The sequence below is a fragment of the Enoplosus armatus genome, chromosome 8 (genome assembly GCF_043641665.1).
Source record: "Enoplosus armatus isolate fEnoArm2 chromosome 8, fEnoArm2.hap1, whole genome shotgun sequence".
In the NCBI taxonomy this organism is placed as follows: Eukaryota; Metazoa; Chordata; class Actinopteri; order Centrarchiformes; family Enoplosidae; genus Enoplosus; species Enoplosus armatus.
The window spans coordinates 21,693,104-21,718,451 of record NC_092187.1 but is presented as its reverse complement, the minus strand read 5'-3'; the positions used below and the strand labels follow the sequence as shown (position 1 = coordinate 21,718,451).

Genomic DNA, 25,348 nt, shown 5'->3' with positions numbered 1-25,348 from the left:
TCTGATCTGACATGCGTGCTTGTACCTACATGAGTATTCGTACTGTACCATGATGTGTGGGACATGTGTGTAACAGGTGGGTTCTGAGTGTGATTTTTGGATGTGACACTGAAGTCTATTTTGTGCCAATCAGGGACTCCGGTTATGAAGAAGCTGCTCTGTAACGCACTCACTGTGAGACTGTTTGTGGGTACTGAGATGAACGGCTCTCCCTGTCTAGCCGCCTCGATGAAGGATCCTTCTTTCTTTTTTTTTTGTCACTTTGAAGGTTTAAGACATTCATGCAATCACTCTGCTTTTCTTCCTGGTAAGATTGATTCATTGTTGCTGTCACTGATGGATGTACTAAAAAGTGAGGCTGGTGAGTTTCTCTTAAAACCGGCTGCAAAGGGGTGACGGAGTGTCTTCTAAGTCTTTTACTGTCTGTTTTTTTGAGAGCCCGACTAGGGTTGTGAACTGTATGCGTGACTGTATTCATACACATGAGAAGACTCTGAAACACTCTGATTCAATTAGCTTATCAGAGGGTGGACAGACTACCCTGGAGCTTTATATGCATCAATCAGCAGACCAGATACTTGTGGTTATAGTTCTAATGTTTGTTACATGTGTGTTAATAATAAAGCATAATGTAATTTATTGAAGTTATGTGTAAACACAGCTGTTAGTACACAAATCCATTCTGGGTCATTTCACGTTTGATGTGGACTTAATAACAGAAACAGAATGTGTAGATAAGCGTCACCATCTAAAATACTAACACTATAAAAACGGCAATCTATACATTCTATTTCTAAGATGTCATGGTCTGTGAACAGTCACGCGAGCCTGATTCATAATGTTGTCTACTGTTAGCAGCTGTGTATTTTAGGTCCTCTGGCTATGTGTGTATGTATACAAGCTGACTGGTAGGCCTGTGTATTTTAGATATCGCTGTAGCATTGACTATACTTAATCCAGAACATATATTATTTAACAAAGTGATTACACATATATTGACACATAATTTAGATGAGTTGAATTAACAGAGCTTGATTGTAAGAAGTGAGACCTCTGCCTTCAACTTATTAAAACTTTACGAGATATTTGTATTTTTATCATCATAAATGTAGGCACAAAAACACATTGTTTTTTTCTCATTCTAACCTCCAAATCTATTTTTGATCGATTTCTTCTTAGTACATGACTCTTAACGTGAGACAAAATAGTATGTACATTGTTGCTTAATCGTTAATCATTACCAACATCATGGCTGTCACGTTTGTGTTATAAATAAAACCAGACTCCCTAAAAGTGCAGTTAGTTTTGGTGGTTGCACACAGTGCATAATGTGAAAATGGCTTGACTGCTTCCTTGGGAGCCCTATTTGAAATGTCGCTATAAGGTTTATCAAATTTAATCAAACAGGGATTTAAGTCCCAGATGAAAACATGGGATGAGTTGTGCTCTGCTCTGAAGACAAAATTTAGTTATTTTAATGTTGCTACTGTGGACTACAGAGACATCTAGTGGTTCATAAACTGCTATTCACGAACTAGTCCTTGCTTGAATTGATCGTCATCAGCCTGTACAGAAGTAACACGTGCATCTATCGGTCTGTGAGACCACTTACTAATTTATTGTCCACTTTGTTGTTGATATGATGGGCTACTGTATTATTTACTGTTCATGCCATTACCATGTATGATACTGTGGCCTTGCATTGCTCCAACATATAAAAAAAAGTCTTTTAGTTTTGACATCATGGTAGTTGTAAATGTTTATAAATTGTACAGCACCTGTATAAATATTTGCCTTCATGCAGAAAAAAATCCTCTGTAAATCGTTTCATTATTTTTTTAAGGGAAGTGAGAGGAAATGATATAAAATGGGTGAAAAGAAATAATCTGGTCATGGCATTCTGTTCATGCACTGATAAATAAAGGTTTACTGAATAAACGTGACTCGCGTATATTTTATTTTTCTGTGGATTTAGGGAGCAGGTGATATTGATTAAGTATATCCTGCGGAGCCTGTACTTACCTTTGGTAAAACAATTGTAGGCCTGTTACATGATGCTCTAGTACAGTCTATATTGTTGAAGTCTTTGTGAAAACAGTAGTCAGGTGCCCATATGAACACTGGAACAGGTTTTGCTTGCTGTAATCATTCATCCCCTTCAGACCCTTCCCTTCCTAATGCACAAAATCCACAGTCCAAAAATACACTCCAAAGTTTCTGAAGCAAATATGAGGCTTCAGAGGCGTCTGGGTTATCTCCCAAAGTTACAGCCTCTTTAGTACAGAATGTTTTGTCTTTGTGTCTCCCCAGACTGTGACATAATGCAGGAATTTTGATGCAAGATACTCACTTGATTTGTCTAACTCAGACTGCTGAAGCCTCACAATAACTTTAGTATATATTTTTGCACATAATGAGGAAAACTGTGCATCCTAATGTGCACTAGGAAGGGATCTCTTAATGATCAGCAGCCTCTAAACGAGTAGACCGATCACAGCAAGCAAAAACAAACCTACCCTGTCACACAAGTCAGCTCTGTTTGTTTCCTCCCCTACATCAGGATATTATTGTATGGTTGAATGGATGTATGTCATAACATGTCTCACTGCTCTAAACGGTGAAACACTGCCTCTCGTGGCGGTTATTAAATTAACCATGACGTCAGCTGAGCAGAAGTGTGTGCGTGCGAGGCCGCACGCAGTCAGTCCAGAATAAACTCCAACTCCCGTGTTGCTTTGCAATATCAACAAACTACATAACCCACAACCCCAAATGTTACGCGTGCGCAACAGACCCAAATTATTGAAACAAACTACAAATAAACGGCAGGAGGACTACAATTTTTCCAGGACATGCGCAGTAGAAATCCCTAGACCTTTAAATGTACTGTACGTGCAAAGATGGCAGCGCAAGTCGAGTTGCTCCGTGCCAAAGTAGAGGAAGAAAAGCTTCGGGACAGTATTGACAGATTCATTAAAGAGAAGAAGAAGAAGAAGAAAAGGGACATGTCGCCGCCCGCTGACAAGCGGGAGAGGTCTGAGAAAGAAGCGAAGAAAGTGAAGCTCCATCACCACCAGCACGCTGAGCACCGGACCCACCAGCCGCATCAGCTGCAGCAAAACCCTAAACCCCACAACTTCAGCGCGGATAAACATGTCATGCACAGCCGGCAGCACAGCCACCACCACCACCATCACCATAACCACAGCCTCGCCAACGGTACAACGAAGAACCTGCAGCCGACTTTGCCTCCTCCTCCCCCGCGGAAGGTACCAGGGCAGCTGCAGAAGAAGCGAGCGGTGCCCCCCGAGCCACCTGCGCTCTTCACTTTCACGCCTCTCAAAACGGTCAAGGCCAAGCCCCAGGATCTCAAAGAAAAGCACAGGGATAAAGGCCTGAAACTGAAGCTCAAGAAGGAAAACGCCGAGGCAAATGTGAAACACGATGAACTGAAGAAAAAGAAGGGTGAGTGTTATTATCTTGTGCATAGACGAAAGGGGGGGGGGGTCCTTTCAAGAAATGGGACGGAATATATTTTTTCCCAAAGTGGTGTCCAGGGACCAGCAGACGTCTTTGCAAGAGGTTTATAATTTTCCCTCACTGGAGTTTAGTATTGTAACGGTATGTAAAACGAGCATTTAGAACAGACTGTCCTCTCCTCTGTAACTCTTACCTGTCCTCTTACAGGAGAGGCACACTGTTCAACAGAACTAAATACATGTATATGCCCCCAAAATCTTATTAATTGCTGGCCTGCTGTCTACTGTCAATCACATCAGTATTCATGACAATAGATACGTTTGGTAGCTCCTGTACAATAATGCTGTGTGTGTGGGTAGCATGCCATTATGAATCACCATTGTTAATTGGAGGGAATCGTGCATTGTTCAGAAAATAATCACATGTAGTGTTCAAATACAGTGTAAAATACAGCTTCCCTCCACTCTCTACATGTACCCTGCCCCTCTGACTTTTACTTATCTTATCCTTTATTCTTGTACCTGTAGAGCCAAGGCCCCACAATGAGAATGTCAAGTCTCGAACACTGGAGGAATATCTCCTGAAGAAGAAAAAGAAGAAGAAGAAGCACCGCGAGGACGATCACAGTGCCAAGAAGGTCCGAGACATGCACAACAAAGCGGTTCAGACTGTATGTGCGGGGCTTGGAGCAGATCTTACTCTGCCAATTGTCCCTGATCTGTCTCTGCCTGGCACCATGAAGCACGAAAGCAATCGCCAGCCTGGCAGGGACACTATCGACAACCACCAACCCTACCTCCATGCTCTCAAACTGGGACACGTCCCCTTCCTCTCCCACCAAGACCACTACATCCGCAGCTCCTGCCTGCAGACAGGCACCTGGTGCGGACGCTTCATGCATGAGGAAAGGCAAGCCAATGGGGGGGGATCAGTTCTGCACGCCTATGCTGACGAGTTGGCTTGTCTCAGCCCAGCTGAGATGGAGTGCTTTGCCCAGGAGTTTCTGGAGTTGGCCTTTGCTGAGAAGCCCAGAGGTGCAGCCTCCTATGCCTTGGCAGTGGTGCACAGCGCAGCCGCCTACCTACCTGACTTCCTGGACTACTTTGCCTTCAACTTCCCTAACACACCAGTCAAAATGGAGATACTGGGCAAGAAAGACATTGAGACCACCACTATTGCCAACTTTCACTCTCAGGTATGTGAAAAGGCGAGTGGTCCGCCTGCTTTTAACGAAGGTTTTGGCATTGTGCTCAACTAAATCCTGCTCCTTCCTCACAACCAAATCCAAATTCACAGATCACAGCCTCTGATGAGAGCAGGCGTGTTTCTTGATCAGCTCAATCAGCCAAGTTTCTAGTTTCTATTAGGACTGCAACTAACGATTCTTTTTATTATCAGTTAATTTGTCAATTATATTATCCGTTAGTTGATTGTTTAGTCTGTAAAATTGTGAAAATCCCCAAGTTGACATATTCATGCTTGTTTCGGCCAACCAGCAGTCAGAAACCTAAAAAGATTCAATTTACCATCAAAACCAGCAAATGTTCACATTTGAGAAGTTTTTTTCTCAAAAAAAGAAAAATACTAATCAATTATCATTGTGATCGTTGCTCTTTAACTTTTTGTCAATCAACTAATTTATTATTGGACTAATCATTTCAACTCTAGTCTAAATAAAATGTTCTGAGCAGTCCACTAAATGTTAAATGAGTTTTCAGAGAGCTTTTAAAGTAGGCAAGAACGCAGTGGCGTAGAATAGCATGGCCTCGCATTATGTTATGTTATGTTGTATTAAACTTCATTGTGGCATCACAGGTCAGACCTCATGTAGTAATGTGAGAGGCAAGGTTGATGCATAACGGAGAGACTTTTTAGAGGAGGAAATCTAAACATAAGGAATATGGATTTTGAACCTTTTATATTATTGATACGAAACATAATTGATTTAAATTAAGAAACTAAAAACGAGTAAATTAGATCCTTGTGGCTGAAGTGTACGGTAAATGCCCTGAAAGAAAGGCACATCAAGTTAAAGGCCACAGTAGTTGACTTTGTCCTAAGTACTTGGTATCCCTGTTCTTAGAGAGATCTAATGGAGTCGCTTTTGTTCCATGCGGCATCATACCTCTACTCTGAGAAAGAGTGAGCCAGGATTTCTGCATGTGTGATGTTAGATCTGCAGAGGACACAGAGAGCTCAGCGGTTGTCTGTTTACGCAGAGAAAACAGAAACAGGCCTAGTTTGATAATCTCACCACTGGAGAGTTCAGAGAATAAATTGATGCTTTTGAGGGCAGAATGATTGCATGCTTTGTTGTATCTGCTGCACTTAAATTGCATGAAACTGCATACTGTAGGCCTGGAAAACGTATTATAATCACAGCAGTGTTCACATACCAGGATAATAACGTGCAGATTTATGCAGTCTTTGAACCTTTTCTGTGCAGTTACATACAACTTGGCAGCTGTGACTTCATGTGTAGATTTGAAAATAAATCTACAGCGCCCTGGTAGAGTGTGCATACCATGCCCATAAGCATGTAAGGAACCCATAAGTCATGTTAGACATGATGTGCTGCAGTAGCTACCTCTAGGATTATGTTGGACAAAAGTAATATTGTGAGTTACATACTGCTTCCTTGGAGCAGTAATTTTGTTGTTTTGTAAAACAGTGATGACCACTCAAGGAAGTGAGGAAGTTTTCGGTATATTAACAGTCATGTCTTGTAAATATATCTACAGCAGAGGCTAATGCAGTCGAACAGCTGACGAGAGCTGTGTTCCAATTATGTATTACTTACTAAATCTAAACAGGTCTTGAGTCAGTAGTGTGTTCGCACTGGAAACGTTTTTTAACAAAAAACTAATTATGTTAATTGTTTTTGTATACTACCTGTAAAAACTGTATACTAAGGCAGGTATATACTATATACTGTATACAACAAGTGTGTAGTGTGGAATGGGACACACTGAATGACATATTGCTGTTTCTCCTGTCCTAGGTGAGCCGGACTTACTGTTCAGGAACTTACCGGTCCGGGCCCATGAGGCAGATCAGCTTGGTGGGAGCCGTGGATGAGGAAGTTGGAGACTTTTTCCCAGAGTTCCTTGACATGCTGGAGGAGTCCCCCTTTCTCAAGGTCAGAGGAAGATTTATTTGAAGCTTTTATATCAATACTCAAATAGGGTTTCTAACTTCAGGCCTGATAAAGCCTCGTGTACGGCATGGCAGGATGCAATATGTTTTTGCTCTGACTGCCCACCTGATTGGAGGACTTGAACTCATAGTGCATCCATAAGCTGTGCGTCCTCCTCTAGGTCTCACACTTAATATGCTGAATGCAGTATGTTTCTCTCAGGAAGCTCATTAAGAAGTACAAGTACCACACTAATAACTCCATCGCTCACACATTGTTATTCCACTAACATCTGTTCAGTCTGTTGTACATTTCATAAAACAATATGTAGACACAAACTAAATCACTTACAGTATTTTGTCATTATATGGTGGCTTGTAATTAAGTTTTTCATGAGTTGCATCACAAACGTACCATCTGATTTAATATCACAACTTGAGCCCATGCCCGTAGGCCTCAGTAACATACAGTATGTGTTTTACTGGTTCTAACGAAATGATGCATATCAGGTTAAGTGGGAACACACTCTCAGCTTAGCTCTGGAAAACTCACAGCTGTGTGTGTGAATGTCTGTGTGTGTGTGTGTGTGTGTGACAACAGATGACCTTACCGTGGGGAAGCCTCTCCAGTCTGAAGCTGGACTGTCGCTCTCAGAGTGACGATGGGCCCATCATGTGGGTGCGACCAGGAGAACAAATGGTACCCACTGCTGACATGCCCAAGTCGCCTTTCAAAAGACGCAGGTACAACCCAGCTGCAGAGAAAATATGTTAACACCGCTCCATATCCATGTGATAGAAAGTGTTATGAAAATCTCTCCGTCCCCTCCCATCCTCACATCTCTTTGTCTAGGTCCATGAATGAGATAAAAAATCTACACTACCTGCCGAGGGCCAGTGAGCCTAGAGAGGTTCTGTTTGAGGACCGGACTAAAGCCCACGCTGACCATGTAGGCCAGAGTTTTGACTGGCAGAGCACTGCTGCTGTGGGGGTACTGAAGGCCGTGCATTTTGGAGAATGGTGAGTGTCTTTTGATATGTTTTTAACAAAAATGTTGGCTTGTGATGAGGAAGGAGTATTAAGCTGCCTGTGTGTTTTGTGCTGTCACAGGAACTGCCGACCTCGGATAACCAAAGACGTAGTTTGTTTCCACGCTGGGGACTTCAATGAAGTGGTCCAGAGGCTGCAGCTGGATCTGTATGAGCCCCCAGTGTCTCAGGTGAGGACTGGAATCTTTATACATAATCCATTAGGATGTGAGTCATATCGCAGATGTTGTCTGCTACTGGCAGCGTACACTGCAAACATTTTAAACATGAAACCACTGTGTGTCTTCGTGCAGTGTGTCCAGTGGGTGGACGATGCAAAGCTCAACCAGCTGAGGAGGGAAGGCATCCGCTATGTCCGTGTCCAGCTCTGTGACGACGACATTTACTTCATCCCGAGGAACGTCATCCACCAGTTTAAGACGGTGTCTGCAGTCTGCAGCCTGGCCTGGCACATCCGCCTCAAACAGTACCACCCAGAGGAAAAGGACAAGGAAGAGGAGCAGCGGCCCAGTGATCTCAGCCCCACCTCAGGTCGAGTCTCCTTTTCCTCCCCTGCCAGGCCTGACGCCACCGTAACCCCCTGGGCACGACCACAGGGAGACAACATCCAAGGTGGGGTGGCCAAGACTGAAGAACCAGAGTTCCAGAGGCCAGCAACGCCTCCCCAGGAGCCTCAGCCAGCCCCTCCACAGCCCACCAAATCTGCCCACTTGCCCCCAGCATACCAGAATCGCCACCTTTCCTCGGAACCAGTCCACTCTGGATGTACACCTTCAACAGAGCCCGCCCTTCCAAGAGCTCTCGGCCACACTGCACATTTCCCTAAATAACCTTACGTATGTATATGGAGGACGTATGCGAAGGAGTTGTAGACTAAAACTGACTCTGTGTCAATCAGGAAGCATTTCAACTTAAATTATTCTTCACATCTTTAAATGTTGGTTAATATGTTCCCAGATGGGGTTTTTTCCAGCCAAAGCATACTGTTTAATGGGACTATGTAACACATTATTTCTTCTTTGAAACACAGAAACTGGAACTCTCCACTGTCTCATTCAAAAGGTGTGTATCATGTAAAGAAAGTGTTATTTTTAGACTGATGATATAAGTTGCCACATTTACTAAATGAGCCGGATTTTTAATTTATGTTAAAAATGGCTCAGCTGTTTCTTTTTTTTGGCAGAACTATTTCATGGAAGGTGGAAGTCTGTGGCAGTTTCATACCAAGAATATGATTACTCTGGAAGCACGATACTAACATTATACTCATTTCAGTGACATAGGCATTTAGACTAACCTCACCCAGAAGATACAGTAGACTCAGTTTCATAGATTGAGGACGCTGTCTGCATAACTGGGCCTTCGCCATTAAATCAAATTCTCGGCACATACTGGATTTCCTGGATTGAAAAAAAACTTCTATTTAAATAATTAAACTACAAGCACTTAAAACTTTTTTTGTCCGCTTTAGAAGTTACATTTTGCTCAATTCTTTATTTAAATGCAATTTTATACAGCACCCTTTTCTTTTCTTTTTTTTTTTACTGTTGATACTGTTTTTGATATTTTATTTATTTTCTTAAGATTGAGCTCAACATATGAACACAGGTTTTTAACCAGTGATAAATATTTAAGATTATTATCTAATTGAAGGAGCGCCTCTGAATGACAAAGGAATTACGGCTATTGCACTTAGCAATAATAATAATTGTCTGAATCTTTTCTTCAGGTGTGGAGCTTGTCTTCAGAATTTGGTATGTAAATATTATGTTGTTGTTGCTGTAGCTGGGAATATGTGAATGCTGTCACTGCACATTTGATTTAAATTCATTCTCACCTTTAGTTTTAGCTGGTAATGTCACCGGGTTGATGAAGGCACCGGTGTTTTCTGAAATAATGAAGCCTCCTACAAAAGTGTTCTGTACTGTGACAGATGGAAGTGAATTTCATATTTCTTTCAAAATAATCCTAAAATATCTTCATGTGAAAAACCCAAACTTTCTGGTCACAGTACGAGATTTACAGCTGATCTGACCCTCACAGAGGCCTTCGTTCTGTAGTCTTCTACAAGCAGTCTCCTATATAGGAAGTGATGGTGTGGCACTGCCTTTGCTCCACCACTGACTACGTCCTAGTGCCTTGTACTGTACACGGTTAGCCTCATTGAAAACTGTGAGGTGTATTTGTTGAAAAGTAGGATGGTAAAATGGGGATTGGCCAAGCAGCCATAGTGTATCTTGTTCTGATTTAGTGTTTTTATTTGTGAAAAAAAATGCTCTTTGATTTCTACATCTGCATGTCACCAGGAAGCAAACAATTACTACATCATAGAGTTATTGAAAATGATGCCTTTCATACATACTAGATCCTATTCAGGAAGCAGAATGGTTATTTTGTTTTGTCAGAAATATGGCTGTCATAGGGTATTGACTTATTAGCTCAATAGTAGAAATTAATTAAACAGCCTTTTTGTCATATTTGTTGTGATGCTCTGCCGTTGTTAATGTTTGTACGGAGACGTTTTTAATACTTTTTGTCCTGGGTGATTATTTATAGACAGTAGAGATCTGGTACCAGTATGATTCAGTCTTTGTTAAGTAGAGAAAACCCACAATGAGAATGCATAGACTTTCTATATTTTTTAATAAATAATTTTGTGTGTAACCAGTGTAACACAGTTTAACTGTACATGTTCAATATACATCACATTCACTGTATCTTAAGGTATCCTTTTCAATATGTTGATGACCCTTTTCAAAGATGGTGCTTTTAAAATCATATAAAAAAACTACAGATGAATGTGTGAATTATGGCATTGAAACAAAACCAAGTGACACACATGGCACACATAATGAAGTCTATTGTCACAGAAAAAGTGATGAACCAGATGCAATGTTGTACCCTTTTTCAAACGCGCACACATACTGTACATAACTAAATATATTCCTCACGCACCAAGTTTAACAGCATTGCCTTGAGCATTAAAACAAGAAGTGTGAAACTCACTTCTTCAAGCAAATCATTGTAGAAGCTGAGTTTTTTAATCAAATATTCAAGTCATGGCGTCAAGTGGCTGTCCATGTTCTTCAAAGAGGCCCTGATCAATAATTAAAATACAGTACAAAACACATCAGAGCTGGTAACAAGGCACTTCCTGTTCTCTGCTGAGGGTGCGACTGTGCTGTGCGAGACTAAGAGAAGCGGCTGTCAAGTGCTTTTCAGGTCCACTGTATGTGATCTTCCACAGTATCTTCAAGGCATACTCGTCGTAATAAACCTCCAACTGTCCCAAGTCCCTCAGCGATGAAACGCATCATGATTATCATCACTAGAGGAACAGATGTTCTTCAGAGAGGGCTGACTGCCTCAAACCCAGGTCTCTGGATAACTCCTGGGGCCTTTTGGCTTCCCGAATCGGTTCCCAAATCCTGTGGAAGATGAAGACGGCGTTGTAAAGATTCTATGTAATATTGTACGATATGTTAATGTCATCTTGAAGTAGACGCAGGCCTACCAAATTTGAACACTGAAGATGAAGCATCATTTGATGGAGTTGGTATTCCAGGTTGGGTAGGAGGTGGTGGAGGGGCAATTTTAGCTGAGAGGATAGTTTCTCGACATGTTAGTCCCACTTTTTCTTTACAGACATCAGTGAATTTATTTAGCTTAAATTATTAATTATTATTAAATTAGCACCACTTACATTTTTGTTTGTGTCTAAAAAACTTCAGACTCTGGACAAAGGACAGAAAAACACAGATTTAGTTGGCTACAATTTGCAGTTCTTAACTTAACTAGTCGTGTGTGGCTCTTGTGTTACCCTCGTTCTAGACATGGCCTTCTCGTTGCTTCTGTCTGATTTGTTTCCTGATGTCTCAGTGGTGGGCCTGCGGTTCACATCATGCTGTCCCACGTGAGCTAATGAACACAGAAACAGAAAGGAAATTAACTGGTCTATTTACTAACTGCTTTTCTAACTCACTGTGCTTGTTGCGTCAAGGCTTTGTGTATTATCGAGTCTTATTAGGAATCACCACAGCCTTAGATATGTAATGTATGCGGTACATTTATTTGACAAGTCCACGTGTCAAATAGCAGTATCTGTGAAAAGGCCAGTGTGCAGTGTGCAGATGTGTGTAATGCCTGAAACAACTCACCACTTCCTCCTCCAGCCACGACCACAGGAGGTGGAGTGAGCTGCCGAACTGCAGTGAGGGGCTCTGCAGTAGAAACACACTGATAAACTACCCTGATGTAGGCACGATCGGTCAGATAAATCACGAACAAGACAACAACAAACCTGGCATTTTAGCAAGCAAACTTTTAGCTCTTGTTTTGGTAAAGGCTGCCACCCTGTGGTGAAGACAGGTACTTCTAAATATTAATTTGAACCTGCAACCATGTAAATTGTGATAAACTGGTGGATTACAGCCAACAAAAAATATTTGGTCACTGACCTAAACTGCTACATTAAAGGATTGTCAACATCCTGCCGAGTATTATCTGTGCAGCCAAAGCCTGATAGAACTAATTCCTCTGTGCCATAGACCTCCATTGTTGTCTAAAACATATAACTGAGCCACATTGCACTGACATTTGAACATTTGAACGTGAGCAGTCCTGCAGCTGTTAACACTCTGTCTACAGTGTCCAGCTGTTGTGGGAAATTAGATAGCCCTTTTTAACCCCCGTTTTTAAAGACTTAACGAATGGGTTCGGGCTCAGTGCCACAGACAGGCTGGGGAAGTCGGAAAGTATTGAGATGGAGTAGCAGCACTGTGTTGGATTTGGTCTTTTCATGGGATATACATATAAGAGAAATACAGGATATTGCTAGCCTCATCTTTTAACAGCCAGGGTCTTCATTCACAAGATAGAATAGCTTACCTTGTCTTGAACTTTTAGCTCGAACACTCTAGGGTGAACAGTTGAAAGGAAAATGTTAATGTCCTACAAGTGGAAACTTATGTTTAGCACTGAATGGAAAAACACTGACAGGAGTACCAGAAGATGAGTCAGTGAGCATCACTCTCTTGTGTGCTGCCTGTTTTCAGGACAACACACCGTAACCCCCTGTTTTTGACTCATTTGATCGTCATTACCTTGCTCCTGCTCATAACAACATCGAGGAATTTCTTGGGCTGAGGGGTGCCGCCCCACTCAGATGACAGGCCCCCCCCTGGACAGGACTGTGCTGGTTGTAAGGGCTGCGGGCAGGGTGCAGTTTTCTCGTGAACTGTTGGAAAAGAGCACTTCACTTAGACAACAACTTTAATTTCTTATTATGGAACGGAGTTCTGTGTTGTGATTTTACACATTTGTACACCTTCTCTTGAAATGACATACAGTAGATCACCTCAAAGCAAAGATTTTAGAAATTAGCTGATGATTCCATCATTCAGTCTGGCGAGCTTACTTTGAGTCAGTGAGTCCAGAGGTGGACAGGAAGGGTGGAGGTTTGAAGTTGCATTCGATACAAGATCAGGATGTGTTACTGGTACTATAGATATCACAAAAAAATACAACACTACTGAAATTATCACACACACGAAGACATAAGAACAATGGCAGATAATGTGAAATCTTGAGGTCTCTCTAAACGGGTTTAAAAAACGCACATAACCTGGTAATGACATGAATCATATAATGACATCATTTATTACACCATGTCAGCTTGCTTTATTATTAGCTAGTGTATTTACATATTAGCCTGGAACATTGTGTTATTATAAATATCTTACCTGTGAAGGTCATCTTTGCTTTTAGACTCTATAAGAAAGAGAAGTATGCTGTTACATAATCAGATCACAACCAGAATTCTGATCTGACTGCTGTGATATTTTTAAGGCTCTCACTGTGTGATATCACACTATGTTTATACAGAATGGTTTCAGAAACCCGTCAGTTCAAGTGTAAAGTTCAGGTTAGTTAAAGAGGTTTAAATCCCTTATTATTTGAACAACCACTTGGCTTGGGTGACACATGTTATCATCCACATTCTCAATTGACCAGAGGTGTTTGTCAAAAAGATGCTGACTTCATTATGTGCGCAAATAATGTTAATATACATAATTCATAATCACATTTTTCTTTAAAACCCTCATGGCACTGACTTGCAGGACGTCACGCATCAGACAGCCACTGAAAGGCTTTATTCTTACCTTACTTCTTGCCCAGGGTTTCGTCTCATTCTGAGACACAGTGGCTGCTGGCTTTGAGTTACCAGACCATTCTGAAGACGTTCCTATTCTGCTCAGGTTCACTGCCGGCGTGACCTCTAACTTCTGCTCCACAGGAGCTGAAAGGCAAACGAGAATGATCAATTTCATTATTACATTTTAAAGTAAAACCTTCTGTTCGCAATTATTGGTGTTTCTTGTTTCAAGGATTGTGATTTACGATATTATGAAGTCACCTTGATCAAGAGCCAGCTCAAATGATTCTGGGGTTCTCTCTGGAAGAGGGGGGACAGGTGAGGGGGGGCTGGGGCTGCCTGCAAATATGGAAATAACAATAGTTTGTTATGGATATTGTAGTCAGTGTTGCCATTTCTACATCAAAGGGCCGCTCCTACTTGACAAAATCATTTCAGACACAAAGTACATTGAAAAAGAACAGTATTAGTCATCTTCAGACACTAAAAGAAAAGCATAATTGAGCGTGTGTTTTTTTTTCTCGCCTCCCAACTCCCTGACAGCCTCAGCAGCAGCATTGGGTGGAATGATGACCATTAACCTTTCACAAGGATCTGAGTGCTCTGAAAGACAAAATCATAACATAATGTTATGTAACACGTATATCCTCTAAAGTCCAGGATATATTAGCACAAAGCGAGATCAAGTATGCTCAGGGCCTCTCAGAAGCTAATGGTTTATATTCCAGACTTTTATCTACACTGAGAACACCAACCTGCATCCACATCCAGTACGTAGGATTCAGGGGTTCGTTGAGGTAGGGGAGGAGGTACCTCCTCATCTATATGAACTTCAACTGTACCTACAAAATGCACATTAGTTAATACAAATATCGACAAAATTAAAATCTTCTGTTGTCTGTGTTCTGTAAGACTAACTAACAAATTTGATCATTGACCTGAGGCCGGAGAGTTAAACTCCAGAGTCTGGTCATTCAGACACAATGAGGGCGTCCTGAAGATAGAGCTAGCTGTCCATTGTTTGCTGTCTTCAGTGCAGTCCATCAGAGCCTCCTCTGATGAAGGGGAGCTCATTGGCGTGTCAAAGTAAGGGTCTTCCACCAATAGACAAAAGGCTGCTGCCAAAGCTGGTAAAGGTGCAGGGTTCAGCAATGGTATGTCATCGCCCTCCTGTATCCTCTCCTCTACTGCAGGGGCTGTCTGGCTGGTATGCACCTGTTGAGGTGAGGTCCTGGGTCCCTCCTGCGTGTCCTGGGTGGTGGCCAGAGCCTCAGGAAGGGTTCGGAAAAGGTGCCATTGCTGCTGGTCCCTCTGCATGTCCTTTTCTCTCAAGGCAATGAGATCTTCTGAAGCGGAAGGCAAGGGAGTGTGGTACTGTGGTACAACATCCCTTTCCTCATCAAGCAGGTGCTGGAACTGTGGCAGCAAATCCAACTCCTCACTCAGGTCGAAGAGTTCGCTTTCAGTGTCCGGCGTGATAGTGGACGCGACCATGGTCACCTGGCCAGTTTGACAGGAGAGTGTGAGTTACAACAGCTTTTGATATGATATTTGATGTAAATGCATTAATCTTTGGCAAATAAGTAGTTTGCCACGCGTATAGTATATTGGTGGGTGCAATATTATACAGTATGTAAACAGGCCTTTGCAGTTGATCAAATCACTAACTTCTTGATACGTGTTTAGCTTCAAATAACGCAGAAGCCTTATTTTTCACCCAGTCTGCTATTTGATTATTTTCCACTCAGGTCATGTGACTGCATTCTATATCAATGCTACTGAAACCACAAGAGAGCCTGCCACAGCTGTTGTTTCTGCTTTGCTGGCTGTGATGGCTGTGTTGTCAGTTGGTGTTGGGAGAGCACGCATTATAAAGTGCATCCGGAAAGTATTCACACCGCTTCACGTTTTACACATTTTGTTATGTTACAGCCTTATTCCAAAATGGATTAAATTATTTTTTCTCTCTCAAAATTCTACACACAACACCCCATAATGACAAAGTGAAAAATGTTTTTTAGACAATTTTGCAAATTTATTAAAAATAAAACACTCAAATATCGCATGTACACAAGTATTCACACCCATTGCTATGAGACTCAAAATTGAGCTCAGGTGCATCCTGTTTCCACTGATGGAAATGTTTCTACAACTTGATTGGAGTCCACCTCTGGTAAATTCAATTGATTGGACATGATTTGGAAAGGCACCCACCTGTCTATATAAGGTCCCACACTTGACAGTGCATGTCAGAGCACAAACCAAGCCATGAAGTCAAAGGAATTGTCTGTAGACCTCCGAGACAGGATTGTATCGAGGCACAGATCTGGGGAAGGGTACAGAAAAATTTCTGCAGCATTGAAGGCCTCAAAGAGCACAGTGGTCTCCATCATTCGTAAATGGAAGAAGTCTGGAACCACCAGGACTCTTCCTAGAGTCCTAATCGGGGGAGAAGGGCCTTGGTCAGTGAGGTGACCAATAACCCAATGGTCACTCTGACAGAGCTCCAGCATTCCTCTGTGGAGATGGGAGAACCTTCCAGAAGGACAACCATTGCAGCACTCCACCAATCAGGCCTTTATGGTAGAGTGGCCAGACGGAAGCCACTCCTCAGTACAAAGCACATGACAGGATCGAGGGAAAGATGAATGCAGCAAAGTACACCGACGCTCCCCATCCAACCTCATTGAGCTTGAGAGGATGTGCAAAGAAGAATGGGAGAAACTCCCCAAATCCAGGTGTGCCATGCTTGTAGCATCATACCCAAGGAGACTGGAGGCTGTAATCGCTGCCAAAGGTGCTTCAATAAAGTATTGAGTAAAGGGTGTGAATACTTGTGTACATGCGATATTTGAGTGTTTTTATTTTTAATAAATTTGCAAAATTGTCTAAACATTTTTCACTTTGTCATTATGGGGTATTGTGTGTAGAATCTTGAGAGAAATTTAATCCATTTTGGAATTAAGGCTGTAACATAACAAAATGTGGAAAAGGTGAAGTGGTATGAATACTTTCCGGATGCACTGTATATTTCCACTGTCTCTATGTCCTTCTGGCTCATTCACAAGGGAGTGTTCCCCGTCGTCGCTCACCTCATTTCTGCAGGTCCGTGCATCCATGGACTGCAGATATCTCTCAAACAGTAACTTGATGGTTCTGTAGACCAGCTCATATTGTTCCTGAGGTTAAACAACAAAAACCTGCTCTGTTAGGTGACATAGCCCCGGGGCATGACACACGAAACACAAATCATCACAAAGATCTTTGATAGAGGGAAGCAACTGACATGAAGAATTGCCTGAAATGTGGTTCTGCTTGTTGGAAGATTTGTTACATGTGATGCTTTGTTAAAAAAGAAAAAGAAAACAGCAACTACCTTGGTTTGAACCAACGAGGGCCTCTGGGTTCTCATGTTTTGAACTAAGTCATAGATATTGAAGTCTGGAGTGATCATCTAAACACAAGCACACACATCAGCACAATACAGCTTGCATCTTTACAGTTAAATTAATGTCAATTTTAGATACATAATGTGCAGAAGGGATAATCTGCGACAGGGATATCTCACCTGTTTCTTCAGGAGGTTCCAAGTATAATCAATGACACACAGGGCTCCTGTTCTACCACAGCCAGCACTACAATCACAGCAACAAAAAGTCACATTTATACCACTCCAGCTTATCTCCAGCAGGAGGGACCTTTCAAGGTGATTCGTCAAATAATTATTAGTAGTAGAGGAGTGAAGACAGCCACAATGTGATGTGACACATGTGTCACATGATTGTCTTGATTTTCTGGCACTCATTGTACTGCATGTGCCAAACCGCACCCATCAGGTACTCTAAGCAGGTTTACACAAATGCAAATAATCATTCCCAGGTGCTAATATAACCAGCTTAAAAAGGCTTATCTCAGTGGACATCCTAGAAATTCTGAGATCAAATCTAAAAAAAATAAAATAAAAAATAAAAAATAAAAGATGTTAAAGGCTTTGACTCAAAAACTGACAGCATGGGTTTTAGTTTTAAAGAATTTTCTCATTCATAATATCACACATGATTGTCCTCTATATAGTACCCCTAGCAGTATAGTATAGTGTCATCGATAAACCACAAGAGATGGATTGCAATAACATGACCTTGTGTACAATCTAAAGCAAAGTACAGCAGGAAACACTACGTTAGTGAAGCTTATAATGTTGCGTTTTTATTGAGTGTTGGGGAACAAAATCACTCATTTTCCAGTGAAAAGTCTTCAACAGCTGCCTAGTGGGGATATCACTCAGAGGTGGCTGTCTGCTACGTAGGTTGGATCTGCCACTGACTCAACATTCCATTTCTGACACATCATCCTCAAAATGGTGTGGGCATGTCATGGTGTGGCATGCCTTCATGTCACATTTTTCCACAGTATCTTAACATAATATACTACTGTAATATACTAACATATATTTATGTGAAAAATTCCAAGTGACTCACTCATTTAAATGTTTTGTATGCAAACAGCCAACTCAGTCTTTACTGTACACTACACAAAGTCTATTTTTATCTGTTTCTAAATACTGCGTAGTTAACAATCAAAACAAAAACAGAAAACAAAATGAAACTAATTTTCTATATCGTTGAGATGGCACATTGAACAAAGCATAAAGGTAGATGCAGGTTTTGAATGGGCCAAAGTGTAAGTTCTGGAAAAACTGAGGGGAAATGCCTGCACGTACATTTTAAAACCTAGTGGGTCGTTGACTACCCGCCTACGCACACTTCCTGTCTCAAAGAAAAGGGGGGAGGTGCCTTCTAAGGGCTTTAGTAGGGGACATATACACGCTGCCCACAAGCAGTATGCTCCCATAGTAACTCAATCTGAACCGAAAGTATGATTCTTCAGTGTAATTACTGCTTTTGTTTTCACACATTAGAACTGAATTTAATGCATTGCTAGAGTTCTTCTCCTGATACTGCAACTACAGATGCCCTGTCCATCCAGAAATTATAACAATAATCATTGCAAACAAGTACAATAAAACTGAGTAGAAAATAAAATATTACAATGAAACAACCGAGGCAACAAGAAACTACCTTAAAACAAGATTTTAAAAATGTATCTTTAGATGTTTGTTGAGGAAATTTACAGAAGTTATGTTCATATGCAGGCTATGAAAGGCTGCCTCTCCATACTTCTTAGGAGTATAGAGGCAGAGACAGTCAACTATGGAGGTGCTAAACCAGTCAGAGCCTTGTAAACTAGCCTTTCTTATATTTAAGTCATAATCTATAATGATACCCAAGATTTTTGCCTCTGAACCTGTTTTGCAAGGGTTTTAAGGCTACTTAAAATTCTGTCTTCAGCCCCAATAACTATAATCTCTCCTTTGTCCTCATTTTTTTTTTTCAAATTGTTGGTAGTCATCCAAGTTGTAACACTATTTAAGAAATAAAACTTTTTAAACTGTTGGGGTTGTCGGGCGCTAGAGATAAATACAATTTCACACCATGTTGTTGTATAATTTGGCCCAGTGGGAGCATGTACAGTGGGAATAGTGGACCGAGTATGGAGCCCTGTGGAACACCATGTAGAATGTGATGAGTATTTGAAACTAACACTGACAAAAAACTGTCTCCCAGTTGAATCAGTGTGGAACCAGTCAAGAACCTTTCCAGAAATTCCAACTAAATGGTGTTTATCTATTAGTACAGTATGATAAGTTGTGTCAAATAGAGACCAGGAAAGAAAGATTACCCACATTAGCACTTTCTCAGAGGTCATTTAAGATTCGTACCAAGACGGCTTTTGTAATTATTTTGGCATACATTGTTAGATGCACAATATGATCGGGGATGTGATCTAAAAGGGTTAAAAGGGAATTTTTGATTTCATCTCGACTAAGGAGAATTAAGTTGCATAAGGAAGCCTGACCTGCAGTGGATGCAAATGGGGACGTCATCATGGGCTTGATCAGAACGCATCTCATGCAACATTTCCAGAATGGGAGGGATGGAGTCTGGTACACCGTGATCTGGCCAGTTGACATAGTGCAGCTGTTTCAAAGTTCGGCTACACTGGAAAAAATAAGAAAATTGGAGACAATTACAACTCCAGCACATTTAAAAACAAGGTCATATATCAGTTCATGACAGACACATTTACCACGCTTATTCTCCTGTATGTGTCATTCTGAAAGTTGAAGATTTACATAGATCAAATGATTTTGGTAGATGTTAGTAGATCCTGTTTCAAAGATGTCAAATATGTCCACATTAGTTTTGAGTTTTGAACAACTGCCTCTAGTCTTTGTAGCTGCTAACAACATGTCATCTGATAATCTCCTGCTTGTCCCACAAGAATTGCCCCGAGACTTATTCTCACAGTCAGGGTGTAAACAATACTTACATTGCGATAAGTCACCCGTAACGTCCTTGTCAGATAATCTCCTTTATTTACCTCAGAATCCTGTAAAAAAGAAAAAGAAAAAAGACAGCAGTGTATCTTTAAGCCAAGTACTCATTCTTGCTATTTATAAAAGGTAGATGATGTGAATTTCTTTTATATTGTATTAATAATAGTATAACCAAATGTGAGAAACATGTGCTGTGTGAAGATAGTGTGAAATTATAATGTCAGCATATGTTATGGAACAGTGCTAATGCTATGAACCCGTCAAAGTAGGATGTGGGGCAGTGAAAATAAAAATACTCACACAGTAAACTGTAAAAGGCTCACAAACAAAAGGCTGCTCTTGTTTCTGTGGCCAGTAGCGCTCACACTTTTTCTACAAAAAAATAAAGAAAATGCAGTGTTATTCACATTTTACATTTCACTCACTTCTAAAGGAACACAACAAAAATGCCCTCAATCTACACATCAAACCAACACATGCAAAAGCTGAGGGTAAACGGACACACAAAATGCAGAAGTATAGATTGTATATAGACTCTGGAACACTGGTTTGTCTGTTGAGAAAAAAGTGGAATGAGGAAATGTAGAAAATGGAGTCACCTTTCCCATCTCAAATTCTCGACAGGCAATCACTACGACCTAGAGCCAAGCAAGACAATAAGAATTAAAATGTACCAAAATATAACATGAACACTTGGAGGTGGGGGAGTTCAAAATGTCAGCTTATGTAGTCAAAGAGCGACTTTGATTATTTTTACCACTGAAGCATGCTAATACTTTTTTTTAGCACCATTATGTGTTAAAACACCTTGTTGTAACAGGTCATACCATTATGTTGTACTCCCAAAGCATCCTCAAGAAGTCCAGTACTGTGTGAGGCAGAGGACCCTGAGTAGCGATGTAGGCCCTGGAGCCCGACACTCCCTGTAGACGAGGATGTTAGTGACATTTGCACAAATCACATTAGTTACATAAATGTGCAAATACTGCATATTGAATTCATACATAGTAAAGGGCTCCTCCTCGCACGAATGCGGTTAATTTACCTTTATGAAACTGGCGTTGATGTAGTCTGTGTCATTTTTAGCTGTGGTGAGAGTGAGCTTCACTCTGCTGTGGTCAACTGAAAGGAGAGGAATATGTACTTATAATATGATTGTTGTACAACTCAGTCACTGTGCTGTACCTTTTCACATATTTATGGCAAAACGACACAGAGAATTGTAATAAAATAAGAATAAAATAAAATGTATTTGTATTTTTTTCTTGATACAAGATGGCCATGTTCCACATTATCAAATGGGATCCATCTATCAGTCAAGAAGTCACACTTTCTTAGTCATATCTTATCTGACATTATCTAGACTGCCCTGATGCAGAATTATATTTATCATTTTATGCAGAAGTAAAAATGTCAAACCAAAATGTTCTCATATCTGCCTTGAGCAAAGCTTACAGGGAACAATGTCCTTGTATCGGTTCTTCTTGATGTTTTCCTGCTTTTCTGCTGTCTTGGTGGGGTAGGTCTTGTCAGTGCGGTACTTAGTTGACTGGCTTTTCAACCTCTGAAAAACACGAAAGAAACTGAATCCCACTACATAGCATTGGACAACAGCATTTTAGTCATAAGTGCTTGCAGCCATGTGAATGTCAGAGGACTTTTTTCTCACTGTATACCACACAAAGGACCATGCTTTTCAGTCCAATTATAGGCTACTTAATAAGTTGCTTTCTTTGCAGGGTGTACTGTAGTCTGATGTCTGCTCTATTTCACACTATCATGATATTGTATTCTACCGAAATATAGTTATAATCTGATATGCTGCTCATTGAAATAACATGCAAATGGAAGAAAACAGTTTCCTTAATGGAATATAATATTGTAACATGTTGTGTTGCCTTGGCTTATGTTTAGGTGATGCAGGCAGGGATGTAGTCGAGTGTACAGTAAGCACACCTACATTAGGTTTACCTTCTTTTAATTAATTAGCAAAGTTTCATAATAATTCATAATCAATGTAAGGTAAGCAGTGTCAAAGTAATGTGAGTTTCAGCATATCTGTGCAGGGTTTCTTTATGGCAAATTCATAAATTCATGTTTTTTATTGAACCAACAACAAACTTTTTATATCGGTGGTGGTGTGCCTTGTGGCGTCAAACTGGAGATCTGGCGATAACTCGACTGTCTTTATCACTACCTTACTGCTGTGACACAAATCTATGATAGCTGTGGCGCATTTGTATGATTACAATATCTTTTTCAGTATTTTCATAGTTGTTCAGTCTTACAGGAGAGTCAGGAAAAAGAGGGGGCAACTTACATGTGACCAATTGCACACAGTGGTCACACATGGTCAGTTTTTATGTGATTCAACCCCTGATGACCAGAACCTATGACTCACTTTACTAGAAACTGACAGGCTTACAAACTGAGAGGATTTCCATCCTGAATTTACTGTGCGGAAGGTTTGACACTCAAATTAAAGTCATGGCACGTGTATGCTTACAGGATTTGTTAAAACACTGGCCTTTTTGTTCAGAAGCCAGTTCTCGCAGTTCCAAACAGTCTGCTGAAGGCCTTGCAGACCATCTGCGCTGCTAACACCACAGAGTGCTTTTTGTTCTCAGAGGAAGTGATGAAATAGACCCCTTCCTCTGCAGCGGTCGTGGCATGACAGCAGTAGGACAGCATGTGAAGCACACGGTGCTGTCCTCAGGCACTGGTATGTCACTCATCACCATGGCAGCAGCCCACAGATGATGTCATCTTGGGGCTCAAGACTTCTGAGAGAGATTTTTTTTGTGTGTGTGTGTGCGTATACATGTGCTTGTGTGTGAATGTACATGCATTGTCATATGTATACAAAAATGATAAATGAACAAATGATCGACTGATTGAATCGTCTTTGTTAGATGTTACATGTTATAAAGCATTTGCTTACGGGTCTTCCTTGTTCATGCGCCTTCAGTATCAATCATCAGTGCAAAGAGGAAGCGCAAAAGTGGCGTTGTAGCCGTTATTACAATAGCGGCGTGTTACTTCCCTGAACATGATGCCTTTTGTGAAAATGATGAACTTTCCTTGTCATTGTGCTTACTGTCAGTTCACTCAGTATGAACAAACAAAACAATTATGACATGGTTTCTGATGATGTGATAGTGAATGCCACAGGAGGAATAAGACTACTATGTGGAGGCTTCATATACAACACAACTCACAACGAACAGAACACTTGACCCACCGCAAACTCCCCAGCAATGACATTCGGTGCCTCCTTGTCCACAGCCTCCCGTCTCTCCAACTGGGCCAGGAAGCTCCTCAGTATCCAGGCCTGATGCTCCATGGCTGGCTGTACACTGCATGGGATAGGGCACCTTTCACAGACATGTCAGGACACAAAGGTCCTCGTCGACGAGTCATGGATTAGGGTCGCCAAGGCTTGGGTTCAGGGCGGTGGCACGTCTGTTGCTGCTGCACTGAGCACTTCTCTATTGCAACTCTCACATCAAGGAACTATTGTGAGGGAACATGTGAACTGTCATAGAGGAAGCAAGAGTAAGCTAACAGGTTCTGTGATCAGATTAAAAATATTGCCGCACCCCCTGGGTGTCTCTCACTGGGTCCTAAAGTCACCCGGGTGTTTGATTGCATGACAGTGTCGTAAAGTGAATGGGAGGGAAACTCCCACAAATAGAGTGGGCGACGCATTTATGCATAAAAACAGGCACAAACAGCTGTTCCTACCCAAAGTCAGAGAGCAAGACAGGCAGTCTAGCCTGTTAGACAACATTCAGGACACATAAGAGGAGAGGAGGCGGGATGTGGGTCGGGATGGAGGCAGAGGCAGGAGTGGTGAAGAGAGAGGGTGTCTGAGAATCCTGAAAATCCTGATGTTCTGAAGCAGCAATTAGCAGCAACCCACTCAACTCTCTAGGTCTTCATTAATGCCAACTGTATGTCCGTAGTGGCCATTTGTTTTGGTAAACCACCTGACAGTATTTGAGAGGAAATACTGTTAAGTAAACTCTGCCATTTCTTGTAAAACTTTGTTTGGTGGGTAAACTGTCCAGTTTCTAATCTAAAGAATAGGAGGAGCTCTGTAGGAATTATGAGAATTAAGTCACCCACACAAAACTTCCCTTTATTACATATAGCAAGATATAAGTAATAAAATATGTATAAAAATATCCTATATAGCTATAGGGATGAAAACATGGCTTACCTGAGAAGCTGACATGCAGTTCATGTGAGAGGAGGAAGCCAACTCTGCCTCAGTTATGCCTGAACAAAGAATGCCTTTAGTCAGGCATGGGTCAGCCACGATGAAGACATCAATGAATTGTACTCTGCATTCAGCAGGTGTCGTACACTACTAATCAGTGACATGGTGACATCTATGGCTTTGTGGTGAATTAAAGATCAAGATCATGTCAAACCTGTTTTAGCCTCTCTGCACTGATTACCAGTAAGTTTTAGAAATTGATTTTCAATTTTAGAATTTAAAGCATGTCTTGTATTTGCTCCCAGTTATGTTGCTGAACTGCAGCTCCCCTCCCTCAGCTGGCTCTTACTAAATTCCAGTTTAAGACTGAAGGTGACCATGCTTTTGCAGTCGGGGCCCCTCAGCTGTGGTGCCGCCTGCCTGAAGAATCAGTCACATCTTAATAATTATTTAAAAAAGATTTTTATTCATTCAAACCCACATTTTATTTCCAACATGTCTTTTCTGTTATTATATTATCTTTGGGTATTTCATTACATTTTATTTTGTATTATTTGAATTGTCTGATTGTATTTTCCTCCTTAATCCTGGTTCAACCATGTAAAGCACATTTAACTTTGTTAATTATAACAAAACAATATTAAAAAATGAATTAATTTGTTATTATAATTTACTCAGTGGTTTGTCTAAACCATTGTGGGATAAAAGTCCAAGTAAAATTATGCTATTTATCTTGAAGATGGAAGAACCGGGTGTGCTGCCATATTGAAAATGCAGTTTCCCCAGTTGTAAAACCAGTGCTCACATATTTCAAGGGTATTTCATGATGACACAGCCTCACATAAGTGTGGTGATTTTTGCAGTATTTCATATATGTGCTCTGTGCATAACAGCACACCAAAGCTGTAGG

The 25,348-nt window shown here is 41.1% G+C and overlaps 2 protein-coding genes across 2 annotated transcripts; one reads left to right on the top strand and one right to left on the bottom strand.

The window, feature by feature from the left end:
- Positions 1-2,900: 2,900 nt before the first annotated feature.
- On the top strand, positions 2,901-8,495 carry LOC139289430 (lysine-specific demethylase 9). Its single transcript, XM_070911037.1, has 7 exons — positions 2,901-3,465; positions 4,008-4,687; positions 6,482-6,619; positions 7,217-7,359; positions 7,469-7,636; positions 7,727-7,835; positions 7,959-8,495. Exons 1-7 carry the CDS (start codon positions 2,901-2,903, stop codon positions 8,493-8,495), a joined length of 2,340 nt encoding a protein of 779 aa, XP_070767138.1.
- A 1,796-nt stretch (positions 8,496-10,291) lies between these two features.
- Positions 10,292-23,673, bottom strand: ptpn22 (protein tyrosine phosphatase non-receptor type 22). The gene is made up of 25 exons (XM_070910276.1): positions 23,458-23,673; positions 21,672-21,780; positions 21,262-21,338; positions 21,044-21,139; positions 20,816-20,854; positions 20,517-20,588; positions 20,210-20,269; positions 19,736-19,878; positions 17,388-17,454; positions 17,196-17,273; positions 16,912-16,998; positions 14,758-15,319; positions 14,575-14,661; positions 14,345-14,422; positions 14,081-14,158; positions 13,827-13,963; positions 13,407-13,434; positions 13,082-13,165; positions 12,768-12,901; positions 12,553-12,580; positions 11,823-11,885; positions 11,486-11,583; positions 11,369-11,399; positions 11,180-11,263; positions 10,292-11,093 (listed from the first exon to the last, which is right to left on the bottom strand). The coding sequence occupies exons 1-25, from the start codon at positions 23,557-23,559 to the stop codon at positions 11,032-11,034; spliced, it is 2,484 nt and encodes an 827-aa protein (XP_070766377.1). The 5' UTR covers positions 23,560-23,673; the 3' UTR covers positions 10,292-11,031.
- Between the last annotated feature and the right edge of the window lie 1,675 nt (positions 23,674-25,348).